Below are 23,941 nucleotides of genomic sequence, written 5' to 3' on the forward strand. Positions count from 1 at the left end.
CATTCACCACTAGATGGCAATATATCGTCATAAAAACACAAAAATAAGCAAAACTCATTGTATTTTTCAGTAACACACCATACTGTATTTTACAGTGTTTATACAAAGCTATTAGTTTTTGCTGCAAATTTCATATATATACAGTACAGACCAAATGTTTGGACACACCTTCTCATTTAAAGATTTTTCTGTATTTTCATGACTATGAAAATTGTACATTCACACTGAAGGCATCAAAACTATGAATTAACACATGTGGAATTATATACTTAACAAAAAAGTGTGAAACAACTGAAAATATGTCTTATATTCTAGGTTCTTCAAAGTAGCCACCTTTTGCTTTGATGACTGCTTTGCACACTCTTGGCATTCTCTTGATGAGCTTCAAGAGGTAGTCACCGGGAATGGTTTTCACTTCACAGGTGTGCACTGTCAGGTTTAATAAGTGGGATTTCTTGCTTTATAAATGGGGTTGGGACCATCAGTTGTGTTGTGCAGAAGTGTGGTGGATACACAGCTGATAGTACTACTGAATAGACTGTTAGAATTTGTATTATGGCAAGAAAAAAGCAGCTAAGTAAAGAAAAACAAGTGGCCATTATTACTTTAAGAAATGAAGGTCAGTCAGTGTGAAAAATTGGGAAAACTTTGAAAGTGTCTGCAAGTGCAGTTGCAAAAACCATCAAGCGCTACAAAGAAACTGGCTCACATGAGGACCACCCCAGGAAAGGAAGACCAAGAGTCACCTCTGCTTCTGAGGATAAGTGTATCCGAGTCACCACCCTCCAAAATCGCAGGTTAACAGCAGCTCAGATTAGAGACCAGGTCAATGCCACACAGAGTTCTAGCAGCAGACACATCTCTTCAACAACTGTTAAGAGGAGACTTTGTGCAGCAGGCCTTCATGGTAAAATAGCTGCTAGGAAACCACTGCTAAGAACAGGCAACAAGCAGAAGAGACTTGCTTGGGCTAAAGAACACAAGGAATGGACATTAGACCAGTGGAAATCTGTGCTTTGGTCTGATGAGTCCAAATTTGAGATCTTTGGTTCCAACCACCGTGTCTTTGTGCGACGCAGAAAAGGTGAACGGATGCACTCTACATGCCTGGTTCCCACCGTGAAGCATGGAGGAGGAGGTGTGATGGTGTGGAGGTGCTTTGCTGGTGACACTGTTGGGCATTTATTCAAAATTGAAGGCATACTGAACCAGCATGGCTACCACAGTATCTTGCTGCGGCATGCTATTCCATCCGGTTTGCGTTTAGTTGGACCATCATTTATTTTTCAACAGGACAATGACCCCAAACATACCTCCAGGCTGTGTAAGGGCTATTTGACCAAGAAGGAGAGTGATGGGGTGCTACGCCAGATGACCTGGCCTCCACAGTCACCAGACCTGAACCCAATCGAGATGGTTTGGGGTGAGCGACGGCTAAGAGCAGTAGTGTTGAATGCACGAGTTCCAGTCAAGAAGCCTTTCATCTTTGCAAAGAACTGGAAGGTCCGACTTGAGTTTGCCAAAGAACACAGTCAATGGAAAGAGACAGGTTGGTCTAAGGTGTTGTGGTCAGATGAATCCAAGTTCAATCTGTTTGGTAGTAATGGCAAGAACTATATAGACCGCCCAATTAGAAAGCATAATGATGTATGGTACCAAACACCTACAGTGAAACATGGTGGTGGCAATGTCACGGTTTGGGGCTGCTTTTCTGCATCTGCCATTGGCCCTATGCATAGAATTGATGGAAATATGAATGCTACTGACGCGCCCGCTGGGCCTGTGTTGTGTAGCGTTGCGCACGCGGGGAATACCCGGAGCCGGATCTGTCGGGGTTAGTAGACCTCGTGGCGGTGACCCGGTCCGTGCCCACGGTGTCAAACTAAGTGGCGGAATTTAGCAGAAGATGTTATAGTGTTCGACTACGCCACCCGTTGAATGCGGTTATGAAGCCGCCGCTGCAGGGCAGACCGCTGAGGCCGGTGGTACAGTTGTGCAGCGTGGGTAGTATAACCCCCAACGGGAGGGGTATGGCCTCAGGGCAGCAGACGTGGATGATGGGGATAGCAGAATTGCATGCAGGCACCAGGAACCACTCAGAGACGGTGCGGTGTAGTTCAGGGTCTTTACTGGTGGCAAAGGTAGACCCTCCCGGGAGTACTGGCTAGTGATCGGGGCCTGGTCAGTCCGTGAGCAGATAGGATCTCCCCCGGCCAGGCGGAGTTGTAGGCCTCCCCAACTAATTGTACTCTTCCTGGCTACCTTCCTAGAAGCGGGTAAAAGTAGCCCACGTCCCTGAGTGTACCGTGTGGTGCTCACCCGTATGGCCGGTGACTCGGGGCCTTCTGGTAGCCTCCGCTCCACGACGGCGGTGCTGGTCCCTTGCGTGTGACCGTGCCTTCGGGTTTCTTGGCCAGAGGACCTGAAATCCCCTGCCGGACGGTTTCTGCTGCTGGGTATGGAACAGTCCCCACAGCCTCGGACTCCGTGTCCGGTGAGATCTCTTCAGTCAGGACGAGCTCTACAGCTTCCAGTCCTGGACCCCTTTTATCACTGCTCCCACAGAGCTCCTGATCTTGCTCTCCCTGCATCTGCTCCACTCCAGACCAGACTGTGTCTCTGTCTGGGACTCCTCTCCTTCTCTTTTTTTTTCTTTCTAACCCCACCTCAGCTCCAGTTTATATAGGGGAAGTTCTTCCCCTCCCAGGACTGGGCAGGAGGTGTGGCATGCTTAGGGTTCCTGACCAGGAGACCTCCCACCTGCTCACAGACGTAATATTGCTATTACTGTGGTAACCAGAACCCTGGGGTGCCACATTCCCCCCTAGTAAAATTTAGTACTCCGGGACTAAACATATTTTTGAAAACATAACAGGGTATAAACAGGAACAATACAATAAGGAAAAACACGTTAAGGTGGTCACGGCATGTCCGCAACCGGGTGCAATTTTTGAAGCAAAAAGGGTGTCCATTTCACCAAAGAACAGGGAGCCGTAACCAGGTAGGGGTCTGTCCTGCCCCGAGTCTTTAACAGTCTATAGTCCGTTCCTGGGTTACGCTCCAAACATATATACAACAGAGTTCCGGTTAATCCACAAAAGACACCTATAAAATAACTGGAAAAACATAATTATTTACAAGCAACAGTAAACAGGTAAATACCAATAAGATAGTCTGAACACTTTAGATCCTCCAACGTACGGGCAACTGGCCTCTAGTGGCCCTAGTAGACCTACGGAGCTTACTGACCGGTCCTGAGCTACAGGGTGTAGGAGCTGTCAAAGGTAAGCTGGGCAGCTGTCTACGGACTCTTTGGCTCACTAGGGGCACGGCAGGCTCACTATAAGCAGAGGGTCGATTCTCCTGGTCTGCTTGTGTGGGGTCTTCTGCCTCCTGGACCGGCTGCTCTTCCAGCTCTACCTGTTTTTCCGTAGGCACTTGGGATGCTGGCTGGAGGAAGGTGAGGACGGGTACCACAACAGCGCCATTTACCTGTGTCCAAGACCGAGGGAAGTCTCCGAGTACAGTACTGACCATCTCTTCCCTTTCCTCTGCGGGTCGAGGGTTTTCTTGATCTTCTTCAGGGTTTCGTAGCTGCTCGGGACACTTCTTCAGGTGATCTCGGGAGACAATGGCTGTGGTTTCTCCTCCATCCTTACTGATTGTGCAGATTTTTGGGTTTTCATGGCTTGATGGCAGTACGGTGTACGGGTCCTTCTCCCACTGGTCGTCCAACTTGTGGAGCCGTCTTTTCCTCTTCAAGACCTGCTCTCCAGGTACCAGGGGAACAGCGGGAGCACACTGGTTGTAAGTCTTCTCCTGTCTTTCTCTTGCTTGACGGAGACTTCGCTCAACGCTCTCCTGTACTTTCCGGTACTGCTGCTGCCTCTCTGTGTCCCAGTCTGCTTCTGGTGAAGTGTCCTCAGGTGTCAGGACTCCCATATCCAGATCAACAGGCAGCTTACCAGGTCTTGCTCTCATTAGGTAAGCCGGGGTACAGTTGGTAGAACCTACAGGGATGTGGTTGTATAGGTCCACCAGATCAGGCAGTTTCTCAGGCCACAGACTGCGTTCTTCCAGGGGCAATGTTTTCAGAAGGTCTATCACCACCTAGTTCATCTTCTCGCAAAGTCCATTGGTTTGCGGATGATAGGGTGTTGTTCTTATCTTCCGGCAGCCATACAGAGTGCAGAACTCCTGGAAGACTTCCGCTTCAAAGGCAGGTCCTTGGTCCGTCAGCACCTGCTCTGGGTATCCGTGTGGACGACAGAAGTGCTGCTGGAAGGCTCTAGCTGCTGTTTGAGCCGTTAAGTCCTTGACGGGGACTACAACCAAGAACCGGGAGTAGTGATCCACGATGGTTAACGCATAGACGTAGCCACTTCTGCTGGGGGTCAGTTTTACATGGTCCAAGGCTACCAGTTCCAACGGCTGCCTGGTGACGATGGACTGCAGGGGAGTCTTCTGGCTGGCACGGTCCTTCCTTCTTAGGTTGCATGGGCCACAGTCTCTGCACCACCTCTCGATGGTCCCTCTCATGCCTACCCAGTGGAACCGCCCGCGCAGCAGGAACTCCAGCTTCTTCCATCCGAAGTGCCCAGCTCCGTCGTGGTATGCCTCCAGTACCATAGCCGCGTCTCTTCTTGGCACCACTACTTGCCAGATCAGCTCATGCGTCCGGGAGTTAACCATTCTGCAGCACAACTTCCCCTTGTAAAGAAACAGTCGACTCTTCTCAGCCCACAGTTGCTTGGTCTCCTCCGGAGCGTCTGGGTCAAGGCGGGCATCTGGCCGAGTCAGCATCTCCTTCACTAGTCGGACGGCGGGGTCACTGTCTTGTGTTTCCGCCCAGTTGTAATGAGGTAAGGGGTTGAATGTAGCGGATTGCTTACCCCTTACACGGTGGGAATACTGGGTAGTCCCATGACGGTGAAACGCGGGGAGTTCAACTTCTTCCAGTTCCTCTGGATCTTCCCCTACGTCCGGTAGGTTTGGCATTCTGGACAAGGCATCCGCGTTGGTATTGGAGCGTCCTGCCCGGTATTTGATCGTGAACTCATAGTTGGACAGGCGGGCCATCCATCTCTGCTCCAGGGCACCGAGTCTTTCAGTGTCCAGGTGTGTCAACGGGTTGTTATCCGTGTACACGGTGAACCGCGAAGAGGCGAGGTAGTGCTTAAAGCGTTCGGTGACTGCCCACACCACTGCCAGGAACTCTAGCTTGAATGAGCTGTAATTCTCAGGGTTTCTTTCGGTGGGTCGCAGTTTTCGGCTGGCGTAAGCAATTACCCGTTCTCTCCCCTGCTGGATCTGGGACAGTACGGCTCCTAGCCCGATGTTACTTGCGTCGGTGTAGAGGATAAAGGGCTGGCTGTAATCAGGGTACGCCAGGATTTCATCCCCCGTGAGGACCATCTTCAGCTGGCGGAAGGACTCTTCTTCCAGCTTCTCCCATCTGAAGGGCGGCTTCTGGTTCTTGGCCTTCCTGGACTGGCCTATCAGGAGGTCCTGGATAGGAGCTGCCTTTTTGGTGAAACTGGGAATGAATCTTCGGTAGTAGCCTACCAACCCGAGGAACTGCCGCACTTCCTTTACGCTGGAGGGTCTTGGCCATTCCTTAATCGCGGTGATCTTATCAGGGTCGGGAGCCACTCCGTCAGCACTCACCACGTGTCCCAGGTACTACATTTTTGGTTTTAGCAGGTGACACTTCGACGGTTTCACCTTCAGACCGTAGTTTGCCAGGGCTTCGAACACTTCCGCCAGGTGTTTCAGGTGGTCCTCGTAGGTTTTGGAATAAACTATAACATCGTCCAGGTACAGCAGGACCGTCTCAAAGTTCCGGTGTCCCAGACAGCATTCCATCAATCGTTGGAAGGTTCCTGGTGCGTTGCAGAGTCCGAACGGCATGCAGGTAAACTCGCTAAGTCCCATCGGGGTGGTGAATGCGGTCTTCTCCCGGTCCGCCTCTGCGACAGGAACCTGCCAGTACCCGCTAGTGAGATCCAAAGTGGAGAAGAAGTTAGCAGATTTTAAAGCAGCCAAAGACTCCTCTATCCTTGGTAAGGGGTACGCATCTTTGTGTGTGATACGGTTGATTTTCCGGTAATCTACACACATTCTCATGGTGTTGTCTCTCTTTTTAACCAAGACTAGTGGAGCTGCCCAGGGGCTACAGCTATCCCTGATTACCCCAGCCTCCTTCATGTCTCTAAGCATCCCCTTGGCGTGTTGGTAGTGTGCAGGGGGTACGGGACGATACCTTTCCTTTATGGGAGGATGATCTCCCGTGGGGATGTGATGTTCCACTCCCTTTACTCGCCCGAAGTCCAGCGGGTGTTTACTGAACACTCTCTCGTATTCCTGGATCACCCGGTAGACTCCCTGCTTTTGGTGAGCAGGTGTGGAGTCAGTACCCAAATGCAGTTGCTGACACCAGTCCTCCATTTGTTGCTTAGAGCCGTTACCTTCCTCTGGATGAGATGGAGGCAAGGGTTCCACGGACTGTACAGAATTTTGGTTGATGGTATACAATTTGGCTAGCGTAGCATACCGGGGCAGGTACACTTCCCTCTTCCCGATATTTATTATGCGAACGGGCACCCTCCCATGGCGTACATCAACCACCCCCCGTGCCGTCAAAATGGTGGGCCTACTATCTGAGTAGACTGGTTCTACCATTGCCTGGTAATCTCTACCTCTCAGACCAATAGCTGCCCGGCACCAAATCATCATTTCACTTTTCGGGGGCATGGCAATAGGGAAAGGGTCACACATTCTCACGCTACCAATCTCACCACCGGAGAGTTCCACCTGTTGCCGTCGCATCAGTGCCCGGATCTCTTTTTGGAGCACTCGCTGCTGGCCGGAGCTGGCGTTCTTGGCAACCTGCTGTAAAATGAGAATCACCTCTGCAAGACAATTTTCAATCACATTAGTTCCTAGAGTTATCTTTGGGTGACTCTCGCGCTTGTCAATGTCTACAATGATCAGTCCCTGTGCTGCCAGTTCGACTTTACCGATATTAATGGTCATCTCTTTAAATCCGATCTGTGGCACGGGCTGACCATTGCTGGCGATGATACTCAAGTCGTCGTCTGGGTAGCGGGTTATATCCGAGTCATTCCAGTACTGCTTGAAGAGCACGTACGGGATGGTGGTGACCTGTGACCCGGTGTCAAGTAGGGCACTCATAGGAATGCCATCCAGTACTACAGGCAAGACTGGACGTCCTCCCACGTATTTGTCACGCCAGTTCGATGGGCCTGGTGATCTTATTCCTAGGGGCTGGCCCTCTACCCCAGGTTGTGCCAGTTTAAAGGACAGTACCTTGCCATATGTCCGGGTTGATTGCAGCGGCGGCAGATGGGTTGTCCGTCCTCGTTGTATCGGTCGCTGGGTCTTCCTCTGGCCGGTGGGGTCCTCCTTGGTCGGCGCCACGGGATATCCTCCGGTCCGGATGCCAGCTGGATCTTCCCTGGAGTAGAAACCTGTAAAGACTGCACAGTTCGGGTTAGCGCGGCAACGCTTTTAGTTAGCTCTTGGACCTGACGGTGCAGGTCTGTAGCCGGGTCATTGTTTAAAGCCTGCGCATCAGCTCCCACAGGCCCTGCCGACAAGGGCGCCGTCTCCTGGTGGTAAATGGTAGCAGGGCGTTTGTGGGTCACAGCGCCACCTGGTGCCGGTTCTCGGAGCACCCGGATGGCTCTGTCCTTGAACTGTGCAAAGTCCAGATGAGGGTCCTGTAAGGCCATTGCTCGCAACTGGGTTCGGTGGGCATTGCAATGTAGACCCTCTATAAATTGTTCAGTCAACAACTTGTCTTCGTTTCCCACGCCGTCAGGGTCGGCCTGCTTAATGGCTCTCAGGGCCTCTTGTAGGTTTAGTGCATAGTCCCTTATATTCTCATGTGCTCGCTGCTTGCACCCGTAGAATCTAAGCTTGATCTCGGCTGAGGTACGGGTATCAAAGGTGTCCTTCAGCCGGGCTAGTATCTCTGCGACAGTCCTCCTCCTCCCAAGTGGCCAGGACTTTACCTCCCTTTGGGCTGCCCCTGTTAATTGAGCCACCAGGATGCTCACTTTTTGCTCTTCTGTGAGGGGGTACACCTGGAAGAGGCTATCCAGCCTTTCTCTGAAGTCATTTAGGGTATGGGACTCCCCTGAGTACTGGGGTAGCCAGGCTGCCCCCGGGATGTAGGGCATGGTGAAAGGCATGACCGCAGCAGCGGTGGTGCTGGCGGTGGCTGTAGCAGTGAAGCTCTCCTCCGTATCCGACATCCTCCTCCCCCCTAGTGGACCGTGGCCTACCTTGCGATGATCCTCTTCCGTAGGCCGTGGCTCCGCAGTGGATCGTCAGGGTTGAGGACCTTCCGTCGCGCTCCTGTGACGTCGGCATCTGCTGGGCTCCTTCCAGGACCTTACGCAACGTCCGGACGTGAGGCGGGGCTTCAGTTCTCGCGCGCTTTCGGAGTCCACGCCCCTCTTCTTCTCGCGCGGCGTCCTCGAGATGGCGTCCAATGGCGGGAAAACTCCATGGATGGCGGGAAGAAGGCAAAAGATGGCGTCGGATGGCGGGAAAACTCCACGGATGGCGGGAAGAAGGCAAAAGATGGCGTCGGATGGCGGGAATCTTCACCACAGGTAAGTTTAACAGTCTTTTTCAGGCACGCAGTACCCGGTGGTTGCGGGCACGAGATCCTGCCGACTACGCCAAAGTTGACGCGCCCCCTGGGCCTGTGTTGTGTAGCGTTGCGCACGCGGGGAATACCCGGAGCCGGATCTGTCGGGGTTAGTAGACCTCGTGGCGGTGACCCGGTCCGTGCCCAGGGTGTCAAACTAAGTGGCGGAATTTAGCAGAAGATGTTATAGTGTTCGACTACGCCACCCGTTGAATGCGGTTATGAAGCCGCCGCTGCAGGGCAGACCGCTGAGGCCGGTGGTACAGTTGTGCAGCGTGGGTAGTATAACCCTCAATGGGAGGGGTATGGCCTCAGGGCAGCAGACGTGGATGATGGGGATAGCAGAATTGCACGCAGGCACCAGGAACCACTCAGAGACGGTGCGGTGTAGTTCAGGGTCTTTACTGGTGGCAAAGGTAGACCCTCCCGGGAGTACTGGCTAGCGATCGGGGCCTGGTCAGTCCGTGAGCAGATAGGATCTCCCCCGGCCAGGCGGAGTTGTAGGCCTCCCCAACTAATTGTACTCTTCCTGGCTACCTTGCTAGAAGCGGGTAAAAGTAGCCCACGTCCCTGAGTGTACCGTGTGGTGCTCACCCGTATGGCCGGTGACTCGGGGCCTTCTGGTAGCCTCCGCTCCACGACGGCGGTGCTGGTCCCTTGCGTGTGACCGTGCCTTCGGGTTTCCTGGCCAGAGGACCTGAAATCCCCTGCCGGACGGTTTCTGCTGCTGGGTATGGAACAGTCCCCACAGCCTCGGACTCCGTGTCCGGTGAGATCTCTTCAGTCAGGACAAGCTCTACAGCTTCCAGTCCTGGACCCCTTTTATCACTGCTCCCACAGAGCTCCTGATCTTGCTCTCCCTGCATCTGCTCCACTCCAGACCAGACTGTGTCTCTGTCTGGGACTCCTCTCCTTCTCTTTTTTTTTCTTTCTAACCCCACCTCAGCCCCAGTTTATATAGGGGAAGTTCTTCCCCTCCCAGGACTGGGCAGGAGGTGTGGCATGCTTAGGGTTCCTGACCAGGAGACCTCCCACCTGCTCACAGACGTAATATTGCTATTACTGTGGTAACCAGAACCCTGGGGTGCCACACTACCATGTACAAGGATATACTGTAGAATGTAATGCTGCCACATGGTGAAACCAAAGTAGTCAGGGGATGGAAATTCCAGCAAGATAATGATCCTAAACACACATACAATTTAGTCAAAAACTGGTTAGCAAAGAAAAATGTTCGCCTGTTGCAATGGCCAAGCCCAGCACCTGATTTAAACACTACAGAGCCCTTTGGGATGAGTAAGGGCGACAAGTTGGGGTCCATACCCATAGCATTAAAGATGAATTGTTTGCAGATTTGCCAATGGAATGGAGCAAGATCCCTCAAGATGTCTTGAATACCCTAGTGGCTTCAATGCCCCATCGGTGTAGTGCAGTAATTAAAGCAAGAGATTATGCTACAAAATACTAAGTTATGGCATTGTAAATAATGATTTATTCTCTATGTTGTGATCAATAAATAGTATATGCAAAACTTTTGTCAGTCAGTTTTCTTTAATTAAATCACCATACCTATATTCAAAAGCATTTTGGTTAAAATTAAGGTCTTGCATGATGACAACTTCCTGCACTTTCAATTCATCACCAGAACAATGGCATCACAGCAACCAAAAAGAAGTAATCACACTTTTTAAAAAAAAATGCAAAACTTTTGGTTGCCACTGTATATATTTTTAATATTGATTTTTACCGCTTGAGATATTATCCCAGTAAGGTGAAAGGAATTCATATTCTCCTCGCTGTATTGTCTCAAATAATTCCTCGTGATTGCGTTCTGGACTTCTGAAAGGTGGAAATCCACAGAGGAGTACATACAGGATAACTCCAGTCGCCCACATATCAACTTCTAAGCCATAGCCTATGGAAACATAAACATATACTTAAAGGGAATCAGTCAGTGAGACCCCAAAGGACAGCCCCACCCTTTTCCTCAATATACAGCATGCAGGTCTTTGAAAACTAAATCCATCAACACCTTTACATCTTCTATATGTTGCTTCATTCCTGAAAAATCAGTATTTAAATCCATATTCAAATGAGTTGTTAAGTGCTCAGAGCATTATAGGGCACTGCCCGAGACCCTGCCTCCCAAGGTTCTTTCTCTGCCTATCACCTGCCTCTTTAGGCTGGTTGACAGCTCACTGACTGATTTTCTTGCCTGGCCCTTGACATCACATAGATCATTATCAATCAAGCTAAAGAGAATATTGCCGGGCAGGGAAACAAGTTCAGGAGGCAGAGGCTAGGTAAGTGCTTTGTAATGCCCAGAGCACTTTATGCCTAATTTAAATATGAATTAAAATGCTGATTTCTCCAGAATCCAGCAACAGATGCAAGATATAAAGGTGTCCATGGGTTTAACTGCGTGGGTGTTGCTTTTACTGTCAGATTTCTTTAAAAAAAAAAAATCATGTGTAAATTTAAATAGGTGCCAACATCAAAATAAATGCAAGTCCCCTTCATATTGCAGGTTTTATAATTACCATTGAATTCTATGGAAAACGATTGCACGGCAAGCCCTGCAACAGACACTTGTGATTCTTGGACAATTGAAAATGTCAGTGATTGCATCTCCCAGCTATGGTATGGTAAAGTGAAATAAATCCAATGAAGATTATTGGAGAAAATAAAACCCTTAAGGGTCCAGACAACACAATGCAAAATTCCCTGAATTCCTGTTTCTTAAACTGATTATTTTCTTCAAATAAATGAAGACACATGACATTTTACCAAGTTCTACCATCACTACTAACTATGGCGGGCCTGGCATGCTCTACTCAGTTCAGTAACAATTCAGGTTTGTCAGTAATGCTATAGAATAGACCATGATACAGGCTAAGTATACCCTTTTCTGAGAGGATTTCAGGGGCTACGTATGTTGGAGTTCCACACACAGTGAATATAGGCTCTGACACAAACACAGCAAGTCCAAAATCTGCTAATTTTAGAGTAGAAGATCCATCAGGATTATTCTGTACCTAAAAAAAAGAAAACACATTCTGAGAAGATCCACAAAGTAAAAAAGTATTGTCATGACGACATTACGTGAATCCAAATCCCCATCCTCACATAATTGCCACCAATCCATTAAAGTGGTTTTCCACTTTCAGGAAAGTGGACCCCAAATGTTCTAAAATAGCAAACAGAGTAGGTACTCATCTTCTTTCGGGTTAAGTTTGGGCTCACTGACATTGCTTGGGTCTCGGTGCTTTGGCTGCAATGGTGACGTCACACCAACAATGCCCATCACTGCTAGAGCCAACTACTGTGATCAGTGATTGGCTACAGCTGCTGTCTAAGTGACTTTACCCCTGGACCCTACAAAACGAGACCCAAGCAGCAGCAGGAAGGGTGAGTACCTGCTTTGTTTGCAATTAAAGATATTTTTGAGCATTTGTTGTCCATGTTCCTGAAAGTGGAAAACCCTTTTAAGGGGTAATACCCCATTATTGGTCAAGAGGTGATAATCCAAGAACCAGACAGTTGCTTTAAATATATTTATTCAGATTTAATATGTATCAATAACCCATCTGAGCTCTAATGCTTTGGTCTGCTTGAGACACTTCTAGAAATAATTGGCAAGGGACATTTTCAAACTACAGAAAGTGTTAAATTGACTGATAGAATATAAGATCACTTGACAGATTACTCATGGTATATCTCCATGCTATTGTGCTGTGACAGATTGCTATGGACAACATCATTTGCATTTTTTTAAAGTGCCCATTTTTCATTTTTGTATGCAATGCCATGTTTTCCAATAAAAGTTGAAACTTATTCCGCCATCACACAACGTTTCGACCTGTGATAGGTCTTTATCAAGTATACGCAGAAACATACAGAGCAGGTATATATATATATATATATATATATATATATGTATTTATATATAATTTAAAATACAATAGTTCCAAAAAACATCAATTCAGTGCATATAATCCCTCACAGCAATACACATTAGCAATACATTGTAAGATAAAAAGATGGAAAATAATCACTATATACAATATTATACCAATTGCTTACAAAAGAACATTAAAACAGTCCACCAATCCATTAATGGCTACCCCGTAGCCATGGTTACCTAGATCCAATCACTTCCGAGTGGATCATGACTATGTATTGGGCAGCATATGGAGAGCCAATAGAGTGGCTAATTCCTGATAAGGAGGTGTGTACAAGGCTTAAGTACTACCAATCAATAGTATGCAAGCATCGCCTAAGTACTACCAACCTTTAATATCAGATTTTACCTTCCGACCCCTTCCGATTATTTTCCATCTTTTTATCTTATAATGTATTGCTAATGTGTATTACTGTGAGGGATTATATGTCCTGCATTGATTTTTTTTTTGGGACATAGTGTGATGGCAGAATAAACTTCAACTTTTGAAATGCATCACCCTTGACTGGACGCTGTTTTTTTTGCCTTTATGCTGTTAATCCTCCAAGTGGGTTCCTTGGTACTTTGAACGTACGTCCATCTTAGTGAGTGCTGTCAGCCTTCCTTCTTTACAGTGGATGTTTTGCAACAAATTATTCAAAATTGCACACATGGGTTGATGAATTTTGCACAAAACAAATTGAACTTTTTTTGTTTATTTGTTTGATCTCCATTTATGCCTTTATATGGCAAATAGTAGCAGAACCCTTTGAATCCCCGCCTATATGCTTAGTTACCATATTCCCTCTTTCCCCTGCACGTCACAGGGCCCTGTGAAGTGCACTGTGCTCCCTGACTTCCCGGGCATGTGCAAAGTGCCGCTCACATAGAGCGCGCTTTGCTTCATCCTGGCCCCATCTCTCTGTGCTCTGCGCTGCAGGGTTCTATTTCGCAGGCGCCGGGGAGTCACTGTCCCTTCCCGGCGCCTGCGCAATAGAACACTGCCACACAGATCACGGAGAGATGGGGCCAGGTTGAAGCAAAGTGCGCTCTATGTGAGCGGCACTTTGCACATGCCCGGGAAGTCAGGGAGCACAGTGCACGTCACAGGGCCCTGTGACGTTCAGGAGAGGGGAGGATTATGCTAAATAAGCATAAGCCCCCCGGGATTTAGGGGATTAATAAGCAGTTAGGCGGGGATTTCTTGGCGTACCCCGGACACCAAGCCTGTGGAAAACAGAGTGGATAAAAACACCTTTCTCTGCAACCAGACCTCTACTATGGGCCATACAGGTATGTATAGATTTACTTTTCTATCACCTATATGCACATAGTAGAGGTCTGATATCTCCCAGGGGGTGACAGATTCCCTTTAATATATTTTCTTGGTTATTGAAAATACAGTTGACGTCGTAAGTTTACATACACTTAAAGGGGTGGTCCGAAATACTTTCAGCTGAAATCCTTATCTATTTAGTGCCATAATTTAAACTATCTACTATCTTTCCAATATATTTGCATTAAAAATTCCCTACACTATCTAACTGCTTTGTTGTTGTTTTTTGCAACTTCCATTTTAATGACACTTCATGTGAGAATTCCATTGCATGCTGGGATTTTCAAACAATGAATAAGTCTGGTGTATGGCAGGAAAATAGACCAGTTATAAATATTTATCCATTAATTAATTAGTCCCATACCATGGAGTTGACATAAGTTACACAGAAAGTGCATAGTGCATGGAGCATTTTAACTAAGGTCCATGAATAATCAAAATGTAAGTCAAATCCTACCAGAATGCAAGATTGCTACAACCTAAGAAAAAGTGCATGCATAGTGCAAAATACAAAGTTGAACATATTTAAAGTATCAGCATAGTGTACATAGTGCATTTACTCTAAATACCCGCCTGAAGCGCGTTTTGCCGTGCCTTCTTCCAAGGCTCGATTAAGAAGTCACTGCAAACCGCGCAGCCAGAAGAGGACTGGCCGTGGGCCAGAATAGGACTCGAGCATCACTGTAAACCAGGGATGACGATGATCAGTAGGTATTTTAATACACTTGCACTACAACACATAGCCATACACAATATAGACATGGCTAAAAGTCTACTATTTTTAAGGGACTGATGATATGCATGATTAACAACCCTAAGCTCAGCCTGTAGCTTATTTTATGAACCATTTTTAAATGTGTCTACTTTCAGTTCTGATACAATAACACTAGTCACTTACCAGCAGATTTTCAGGCTTCAAGTCCCGATGAACAATATTTTTACTGTGCATATACACAAGAGCCTCGCATAAGTCAGTCAACATAAGGGCGGCATCATGTTCAGTGAATTTTATACTTTCAGTTATTGCATCAAATAAGTCCCCTCCTTTTATGTACTCCATTATCAAGTAAATCTCATGATCAGTCTCAAAGTCGTGCAGAAGTTTGACGATGTTGGGATGGGAGAGTAATTTTATTATTCTAACTTCATTTTCAATAATATCTTCCTTTCCTGCAAGCTTAGCTTTATCAATAATCTTCATGGCAAATTCTTGATTGGTTTTCCGAAGTCTGCACTCCTTGACCACTGCAAAGTTTCCATCTCCGATACTCTTGCCAATCTCATAATATTTATCTATATCCATTCGATCTTTGATAAAATATTGGCTAACTTGGAAAACTCCCCCTTCATTGCCTATACCTGAATGTTTATCTAAGTTCTTTTGTGCAGTAGAGTCAATGTTAGCCATATTTTCCTTCTTACTGTTAGTTTCATTGTCGATGACTATTTTGTCTGTCTTTATGAGAACATTCTCGTTTGTATCTTCCAGGAAATCTTCTATTAGTCGTCTACTAGATTTGGTGGGTGAGCAGTCGGGATGCTCATCATTGCATTTTTGTCTCTCTAAGTGACATTTGTTCTTTTTTTCCATGTCGGAGTTCTGTCTTTGATATCTATGAGGGGGGCAGATTGAATTCTGGTTCAAATCAATGTTGTCTACTCGTTTCTCTACTTTACTATAATCTGTGTCCAATCCTCTACTTCTGTTTAGGCAAACTACACACTTGGATTTTGCTTTCTCTGGTTTATACTTAACTATTGGTTGTTTCCTACAACTCTCGATTGGAGACAAATCTTCTCTTATATCATTTTCAAAGTCACTGTTCAATCTTTTTTGAAACTTATATGTTTTACAGTTCTCACAGTGCATGCTGTAATCCAAGCTTGTGCTTAACAGTTTATTTGGTTTACTATGGCATATTTCAAGCTTTTTCATCGCTCTAGGTAACTGTTCTTGATTACCTTTAAATTTGTCATGTTTTTTTGTCCTCCTGGATTCTTCAGTCCTCCACTTGCCATGGATTTTGCCATTAATTTTGTTAGACTGGCATATATTCTGTAATTTATGAGTTGTATCTGTGTCTTCATATCCACTATCAATATTTAATCCATTATCATTGATCTTGCATCTCAGTTTTTCATAATAATCCCTGCTTTGCTTAAATGATTTATCCGGATAAAGTTCATTAAAAACAATTTCAATACTCTTCAGTGTGAGCTGCTCCCTACCAAGTGCAATAAAAACATCATCCCCACGAAAAAAGTCAGATACACTGCGAATTTCCTTGCCTTTGAGGTTATAAAGTTTCCTCACGCGGTCATTTTTCCATCTTGGGAGTCCAAGGCCTTCTGATATATCAGCAATCAGTTGTTCAAAGGTTTGGACAGCCCTCCGGTTGAGTAGTAATGTAATTTTTTTCAAAGGATGACTTCCAGGTTTAACCACAGTCACAATTCTTGGTTTTACTGGGCTGTTTTCAGAATGTATTGTATGAAAACCATTCTGAGAATGAAAATATGGTGAAGCATAGCTATTTATGCCTTGAAATGGTTTTCCAAATGATCTAGGGCCTATTGGTGGACAAGTCACCTGGTGTCTCCTGTCTGTGGACCTTACATGTAGGTTATTAAACAGATGGCCGTAAAGTGTTTGCTGCCCTGAAAAAGATAAATTATCATTAATAAAACAGAAATATAGAAGCATTACAAGAAATATCTGAGGCTTATTGTGCAGAAATGTATTATTGGGTTTTACCTAATATCCAATAAATAGGAATTTTCACAAGTTATTGATAAATAATCAAAATCTACTTTTCACCATCAATTTAATGCCAAATACTCATTACATTAACATTTGAGTATTTATTAAAGTAATGTACACTGTGCTCCAAATTATTATGCAAATAATATTTTCTCCGATTTTCCCAAATTACCTATATGAATTGCAGTCATTGTAATTTTCCAGTCAAATAACTATTAGAGTACAATTGAAAGGTTTTTGTACAAACTGCCTATGATAACAGTATATTTTGAAAAAAATAAAAAACTCAAACTGCACTCAAAATGCATGTTCCAAATTATTATGCACAGCAGAGTTTTCAACCTTTACATTTTAATAAAGAACAAAAAAATGGTCATTTTTGAAATGATAAGCATTAGCAGGTTATTACAAACTGAAATCAAACAGTTTTCAACTCAAAACTTTATTCTAGGTGATGTTACATTTGCACATAGGACCCCTTGTTCGAAAGGAGCTTCTGAACTCTCTCGTCCATTGAATTTGCCAGGTTTTGGATGGTTTCTGCTTCAATTGTTTTGCATGAGGACAGAATACCCTCCCAGAGCTGTTGCTTAGATGTGAACTGCCTCCCATCATTATAGACACTCCTTTTGATGATGCTCCAGAGGTTCTCAATGGGGTTGAGATCAGGGGAGCATGGGTGCCACACCATAAGTTTGTCCCCTTTTATGCCCATAGCAGCCAGAGATGCAGATGTGTTATGTGCAGCATGAGACGGGCATTATCATGCATGAAATGATCTCGATGGTCCAGATGGATGGAGTGGAGGATGGCTGGTTGATGGACACCCCATGCAAACACGGCTACGGCGCTAACAAGGAGGAGGTGGAGTAATGTTTTGGGCTGGAATCATGGGGAGAGAGATTGTCAGCCCTTTTAGGATCCCTGAAGGGGTAAAGATGAACTCCATAATGTATGTTGAGTTTCTCAAACAGCACTTCCTTCCATGGTTCAAGAAGAAGAACCGTGCATTCCGCAGCAAGATCATTTTCATGCATGATAATGCCCAAAACATTACTCCACCTGCTCCTTGTTAGCGCCGTAGCCGTGTTTACATGGGGTGTCCATCAACCAGCCATCCTCCACTCCATCCATCTGGACCATCGAGATCATTTCATGCATGATAATGCCCCGTCTCATGCTGCACATAACACATCTGCATCTCTGGCTGCTATGGGCTTAAAAGGGGACAAACTTATGGTGTGGCACCCATGCTCCCCTGACCTCAACCCCATTGAGAACCTCTGGAGCATCATCAAAAGGAGTGTCTATGATGGCAGGAGGCAGTTCACATCTAAGCAACAGCTCTGGGAGGGTATTCTATCCTCATGCAAAACAATTGAAGCAGAAACCATCCAAAACCTGACAAATTCTATGGACGAGAGAGTTCAGAAGCTCTTTTCGAACAAGGGGTCCTATGTGCAAATGTAACATCACCTAGAATAAAGTTTTGAGTTGAAAACTATTTGATTTCAGTTTGTAATAACCTGCTAATGCTTATAATTTCAAAAATGACCATTTTTTTGTTCTTTATTAAAATGAAAAGGTTGAAAACTCTGCTGTGCATAATAATTTGGAACATGCATTTTGAGTTCAGTTTGAGTTTTTTATTTTTTTAAAAATATACTCTTATCATAGGCAGTTTGTACAAAAACCTTTCAATTGTACTCTAATAGTTATTTGACTGGAAAATTACAATGACTGCAATTCATATAGGTAATTTGGGAAAATCTGAGAAAATATTATTTGCATAATAATTTGGAACACAGTGTATTTCTTATCACAAGATAATTGATAAATATGTAAAATCTAGTGGTCCGACCCACAGGATCCCCATGATATCTAATATAGGGATTTCTATCTTCAGTTCCTCTGAGGACAGCAATCTATAGGGATTATACGGAGTGTCACACATGATTTTATGATCTATAGGGCTTTGAAAGGCTAGACCTACAACAATCACACATTTATCACCTATTATATGAATAGGTTTTCAATTTCTTTCATGGGAAAACCACTTTACAGGGGAAAAAGGAAAAAGTCATAAATCAAACTCTTAGGCTGTTGCTTGTGAAACCTCACAGTTTTGTCACCGTGTAATAGTCTCAGAGGTTGATTTAAGACCTTTATTTCTGACAGAATATGACTGATCTGGTCATTATATTGTTTTCCCAGGTGGACAGATTAGTGCAGCCAGACATTTCCTTTTGTTGTCCTTTGCAGGAATTGTCTGATTTCCATAAAAACTAATTATGTGATTATTAAATAATATGTATAAGTTTTATTATTATTACTATAAGCGGTAATCATGACCAATATGTGTACATTAAGTGAAATAAGAAATTATTCACAATATGCAGACCCCCAGCGATATCTAAGGGTATTCTGGACAAGGCGCACATTGTCACGATTCTCCAGTATTCGCATTGCGATTGGCGAGTGATGTTACTGCATGTTCGCAATTTGCATACTTGTCATCTGTCGACTCAATGTTCTATTGAGGGAAGCAAATGAGAATTTAGTCAAAACATAAATGCAAGTTTGCATATCGCATACATGCAGTCAAGTGACCACCAACTCGCGCTGTGAATACAGTGATTGCAGACATTTTTTTTCCAGCCTAAAAACCTCATTAAGTATATGCTAAAATTCAATATACTGTATACATTCCATTCCTGCATGATCCTAATGAAAGACTTTTAAATACTGTTGTTAACTTACCTAAATGCACATGTACGTGCCCTGTCTAGAAGATATAATCTACATGAGGTAATATAAGATCGGTAATGATACTGGTACATTAAGGTAAATAATTAAGAATGCTAGCATAGTGCTAGAGAGTGGTCCGACTTACAGAACTACACTCAATAAGAAAATGATCTGTACTGTAACTAAACTCTCCTTATTACATTTACTCAGTAGGATGGAAATAAGTCTTATCGCTAGCATTCCCTTTCAGCAAGTAAATTTTACATAGGGAAAGTTAATACTATTGCACAACACAGAACAGCTAGAAGCCAAATATTTGACACTAGGTGCAAAACAGCAATGTGTCAGTGATCATTATTAAATCTCAACTCCACCAAGGCTAACTTCTGGCTTACTTTCAATTGTCTCATTATCAAAGTTGTAGCACAAATGTTGTGCAGAGTAGAGATGTCAAATTATGCCCCATTCCTTTAACATCTGATGCCTGTGTGTGTCTGACTATGACAAGGTAACTGAAGAGTGGGCCACATTTGTGATCAAAAAATCCAGACAAACTACTGCAGGACATTGTTGCCACAAAAAGATGACTACCCATTTCCAAGTTATCCTGTTGCCTGGTGTGACACTGTGTAACCATCAAACTGGTGGCCAACCTGAGAGTAAAGTTGTGGAACCAACATGTGTGGATCCATGGGAAAAAAGGACATCCTAAATTTAAAGGTGTCCACTTGTTTTGAGCGAGCACTAAAATGCTCGGGTGCTCGAAGCTCGGGCCGAGCTCACCGTGATACTCGGGTGCTCGACCCGAGCAACGAACCCAATGTTAGTCTATGGGAGACCCGAGCATTTTTGCGGCGGCACCCCCGGCAGTCTGTAGAAAGCCTAAAAAGTGCCCAAAACGATAGTGACAGTGCTCAAATAACATGGGGACAGCATGGGGATTGCCCCAGGAAGCATTTCTGACCCCCAGGTCATTGCTGTTACAACATGGTCAGAGGTATTAAGTGTTGGCATATGCAACAGATTAGGACTTATTATAAGTGAAAGGAGGACTTTATACTAACCAGACAGCAGATGGCGATAGTGTGTAAAGTTATATGCTTGCTGTAATGTGGGGAGGGAAGCTCTCAATTGTTGGTTGTTTTTACTTCCTGTATGTGTTATGTCAGCAGTACACGGACTGTGTGACACTGAATTGTGTCTCATGTTTATCCAGTATGAAGTAAATACTGTTTACTCAAGATATCTTGCTGATTGAAGCTCTCGTAAGTACAGTGGTGACTGTAAGAAGATGCACTCTGCGACAGGTTATGGGCCCAGACACTACAGGCCCGCACTACAAGCCCAGGCAGCAGGATCCCGGTTTATAACCCCAGATAACGGAGCACACAGATAAGCTCTGTAAACAGAAGGAAATAAATCCAGATACAGAGTGACAAAGGAAATCATGATCCCAGGAGCTGGATATAATTACAGAGAATTCAACACAGGCAGGACATACAGGAACTATCAGCAAGAAAAAACAGGAGAATATCTTCAGTACAACTCTCTAAACAAGTAAGACTATATAAAGATGATGAGTAACACAGAACTGAAATTCACAGTAGCTAAACTGAATAGTGAAAATTATCAGTTATGGAAATTCAAAGTAGAGATGTTGTTATCTAAGGATGATTTATAGGAAGTAATTGTTAAAGAAAGACCAGATCAAGATAATCAGACATGGGATAAGAAAAATAGACAAGCGAGAGCCACCATTAGCTTATTAGTGGATGATGCTCAATTAATACATATAAGAAACGAAGAAACAGCAAAAGGAATGTGGGAAGCATTAAGAAAACTGTATTAAAGACCTAGCTTGAATCACAAGTTATTTTTATTAAGAAAGCTTTACAGTATGAGATTGAGTGCAAATGACGACATGCAGAAGCACATATTCTCAATGATGGAAGTGATATCACAGCTAAGATCTATTGGTGAAGACATTAAAGAAAGAAATGTAGCAGCTATATTATTGTGCAGTTTACCAGATTCGTATACAGCCTTGATAAATGCCCTTGAGATGAGACCAGAAACTGACATTACATTAGATTGTGTGAAAACAAGACTAATAGATGAATATCAGAGAAGAAAAGAACAAAGAAATGATTCTTCTGCTGAAAAGGACAGTGAAAACGCTCTTAAAGCTACAGAATTTAAAAAACCCTATAATAAAGAGACAAGAGAATGCTTCAGATGTAAGAAAAAAGGTCATTTAAAGAAAGACTGTACCATATGGAAAGCAGAACAACAAAAATTACAACATAAAAAGCATACACAGAAAGTGAAAAACACAATTTCCGATTCATGTGAGAATAATTGGAATGGCACATTTAAAGTAACAGACAAGAAATTATCACTTGGTTGGTTTATTGATTCAGGAGCAACGAGTCATATGACAAGTGACAAGAATTTCTTTACTGATCTTGATTTAGATAAGAAAGAAGCCATTTATCTTGCAGATGAAAGCAAAGTAACCGCAGAAGGTATCAGACAAGGTATGCTAAATTGTTCAAACAAGTTCGGACAAGATTCAAAGATACTTGTACAGGATGTGTTGTATGTTCCAAAATTGAAAAAAACATTTAACAGCAAAAGGACTTACAGTAAAATTCAAAGACAATAAGTGTGCAATTATTGAAGGAAACAAGGTGATGACCAAACTCAAGGCAGATGAACAATTTTATAATTTTGACACACCAAAGGAACAGATGAAGGTATGTACACATGATCACAAAAACTGTATTCACATGTGGCATAGACGTCTAGGACATAGACACCCTGACAGTATAAGGGAACTACAGAGAGAAGAATTGACAAAAGATTTAAAGATATCAGATTGCTCAATTACCGTAAGATGTGAATGTTGTATAAAATCCAAAGCCACAAGGATATCTATTCCAAAAGAAAGTGAGATGAAAAGCAAAAGACCACTTGATTTGGTGCATACTGACGTATGTGGACCCATGAAAGTGACTACATCAGGAGGCAATAGATACATGTTGACTTTTATAGACGACTACTCAAGATAAACAGTCACATACTTAATTAAGAACAAAAGTGAAGTTTTTGATAAACTTGTAGACTATGTAACAAGATCAAGTAACCAATTTCAAAGGAAGCCAATTGTCATCAGAAGTGATAATGGAGGTGAATTTACAGGTCACAGAATAGAAGACTACTTAAGACAAAATGGAATAGAACACCAGAAAACTGTTCCATACACACCTGAACAAAATGGAGTAGCAGAAAGGAAAAACAGAACTCTAACAGAAATGATAAGATGTATGCTGACGGATTCCAAACTACCAGAGAAATATTGGGGTGAGGCAGCAATGACAGCTACATATCTAAAGAACCGACTTTTTTCCAGAAAACTGACGAAAACTCCATATGAACTGTGGCAAGGTATGAAACCAAGTGTCAATCGTTTAAAAGTTTTTGGATGTAAAGTTTTTATATTCATTCCAACAGAAAAACGTTCCAAACTTCAAATCAGATCCATGGAAGGAATATTCGTTGGATATAGTGAAAATTGCAAAGGATATAGAATCCTAGATCCCAAAACAGACAGAGTTACGGTGAGTAACAGTGTGATATTCATTGAAGATTTAAATGAAGACATTATGATTTCAGTTGAAACAAAAAATGAGAAAAACAATAGTGACATAACTGAAGAAATATCTGATGAGAAAGAAGTAGAAATCAATGAAGAACAAAATACTGAAAGTGAAGAATCACAACTACAAACAGACACAGAACCAAGACGTTCAATGAGAGAGAACAAAGGAAAACCACCAAAACGTCTCTCATACAAGACAAGCATAAGAAAAATCTATGAGCCTACCTCTTGGGAAGACATATCTAAACTTCCTGAAGAAGAAGCTAATAAATGGATAGAAGCAACAGAAACAGAAATTAAATCCATGCATGATTCAAATACATGGACACTAACAGAGTTGCCAGAAGGAAGAAAACCGTAGGATGTAAATGGATTTTTAAAGTAAAATACCAAACAGATGGCACAGCTGAAAGATACCGAGCAAGACTCGCAGCTAAAGGGTATTCTCAAAAATATGGAGAAGACTATGATGAGACATTTGCTCCAGTTCTCAAACACACTACAATAAGAACTTTACTTACAGTTGCAGCAATGAAACAGATGGAACTGAGACATCTGGATGTAAAGACAGCTTTTTTGAATGGAGATTTAACTGAAGACATTTACATGGAACAACCTCCAGGATTCAAAGATGAAAGAAATCCAAACAAAGTTTGCAAACTACAGAAAAGCATATATGGTTTAAAGCAAGCAGCTAAAGCGTGGAATGACAAAATCACGGAAGTACTTACAAATGAAAATTTTCAAAGAAGCAAAGCTGATCCATGCTTGTACACAAAAAGGCTGATTAATAGATGGATTTATGTACTCATATA

At 43.9% G+C, this 23,941-nt stretch overlaps 1 protein-coding gene across 1 annotated transcript in view; it reads right to left on the minus strand.

Moving 5' to 3' along the window:
- The window catches only part of DCLK3 (doublecortin like kinase 3), a 236,560-nt gene that overhangs the window by 1,369 nt on the left and 211,250 nt on the right, over positions 1–23,941 (minus strand). Inside the window, exons 2-4 of the mRNA XM_073676616.1 lie at positions 14,855–16,614; positions 11,583–11,715; positions 10,428–10,595 (exon numbers count right to left, since the gene is read on the minus strand). Of these exons, the coding sequence (XP_073532717.1) occupies positions 10,428–10,595; positions 11,583–11,715; positions 14,855–16,614 (2,061 nt within the window). The remainder of the gene's footprint in view (positions 1–10,427; positions 10,596–11,582; positions 11,716–14,854; positions 16,615–23,941) is intronic.

Source organism: Phyllobates terribilis, unplaced genomic scaffold, assembly GCF_046119375.1.
Source record: "Phyllobates terribilis strain yellow unplaced genomic scaffold, ASM4611937v1 Scaffold_4__5_contigs__length_816908805, whole genome shotgun sequence".
Classification (NCBI taxonomy): domain Eukaryota; kingdom Metazoa; phylum Chordata; class Amphibia; order Anura; family Dendrobatidae; genus Phyllobates; species Phyllobates terribilis.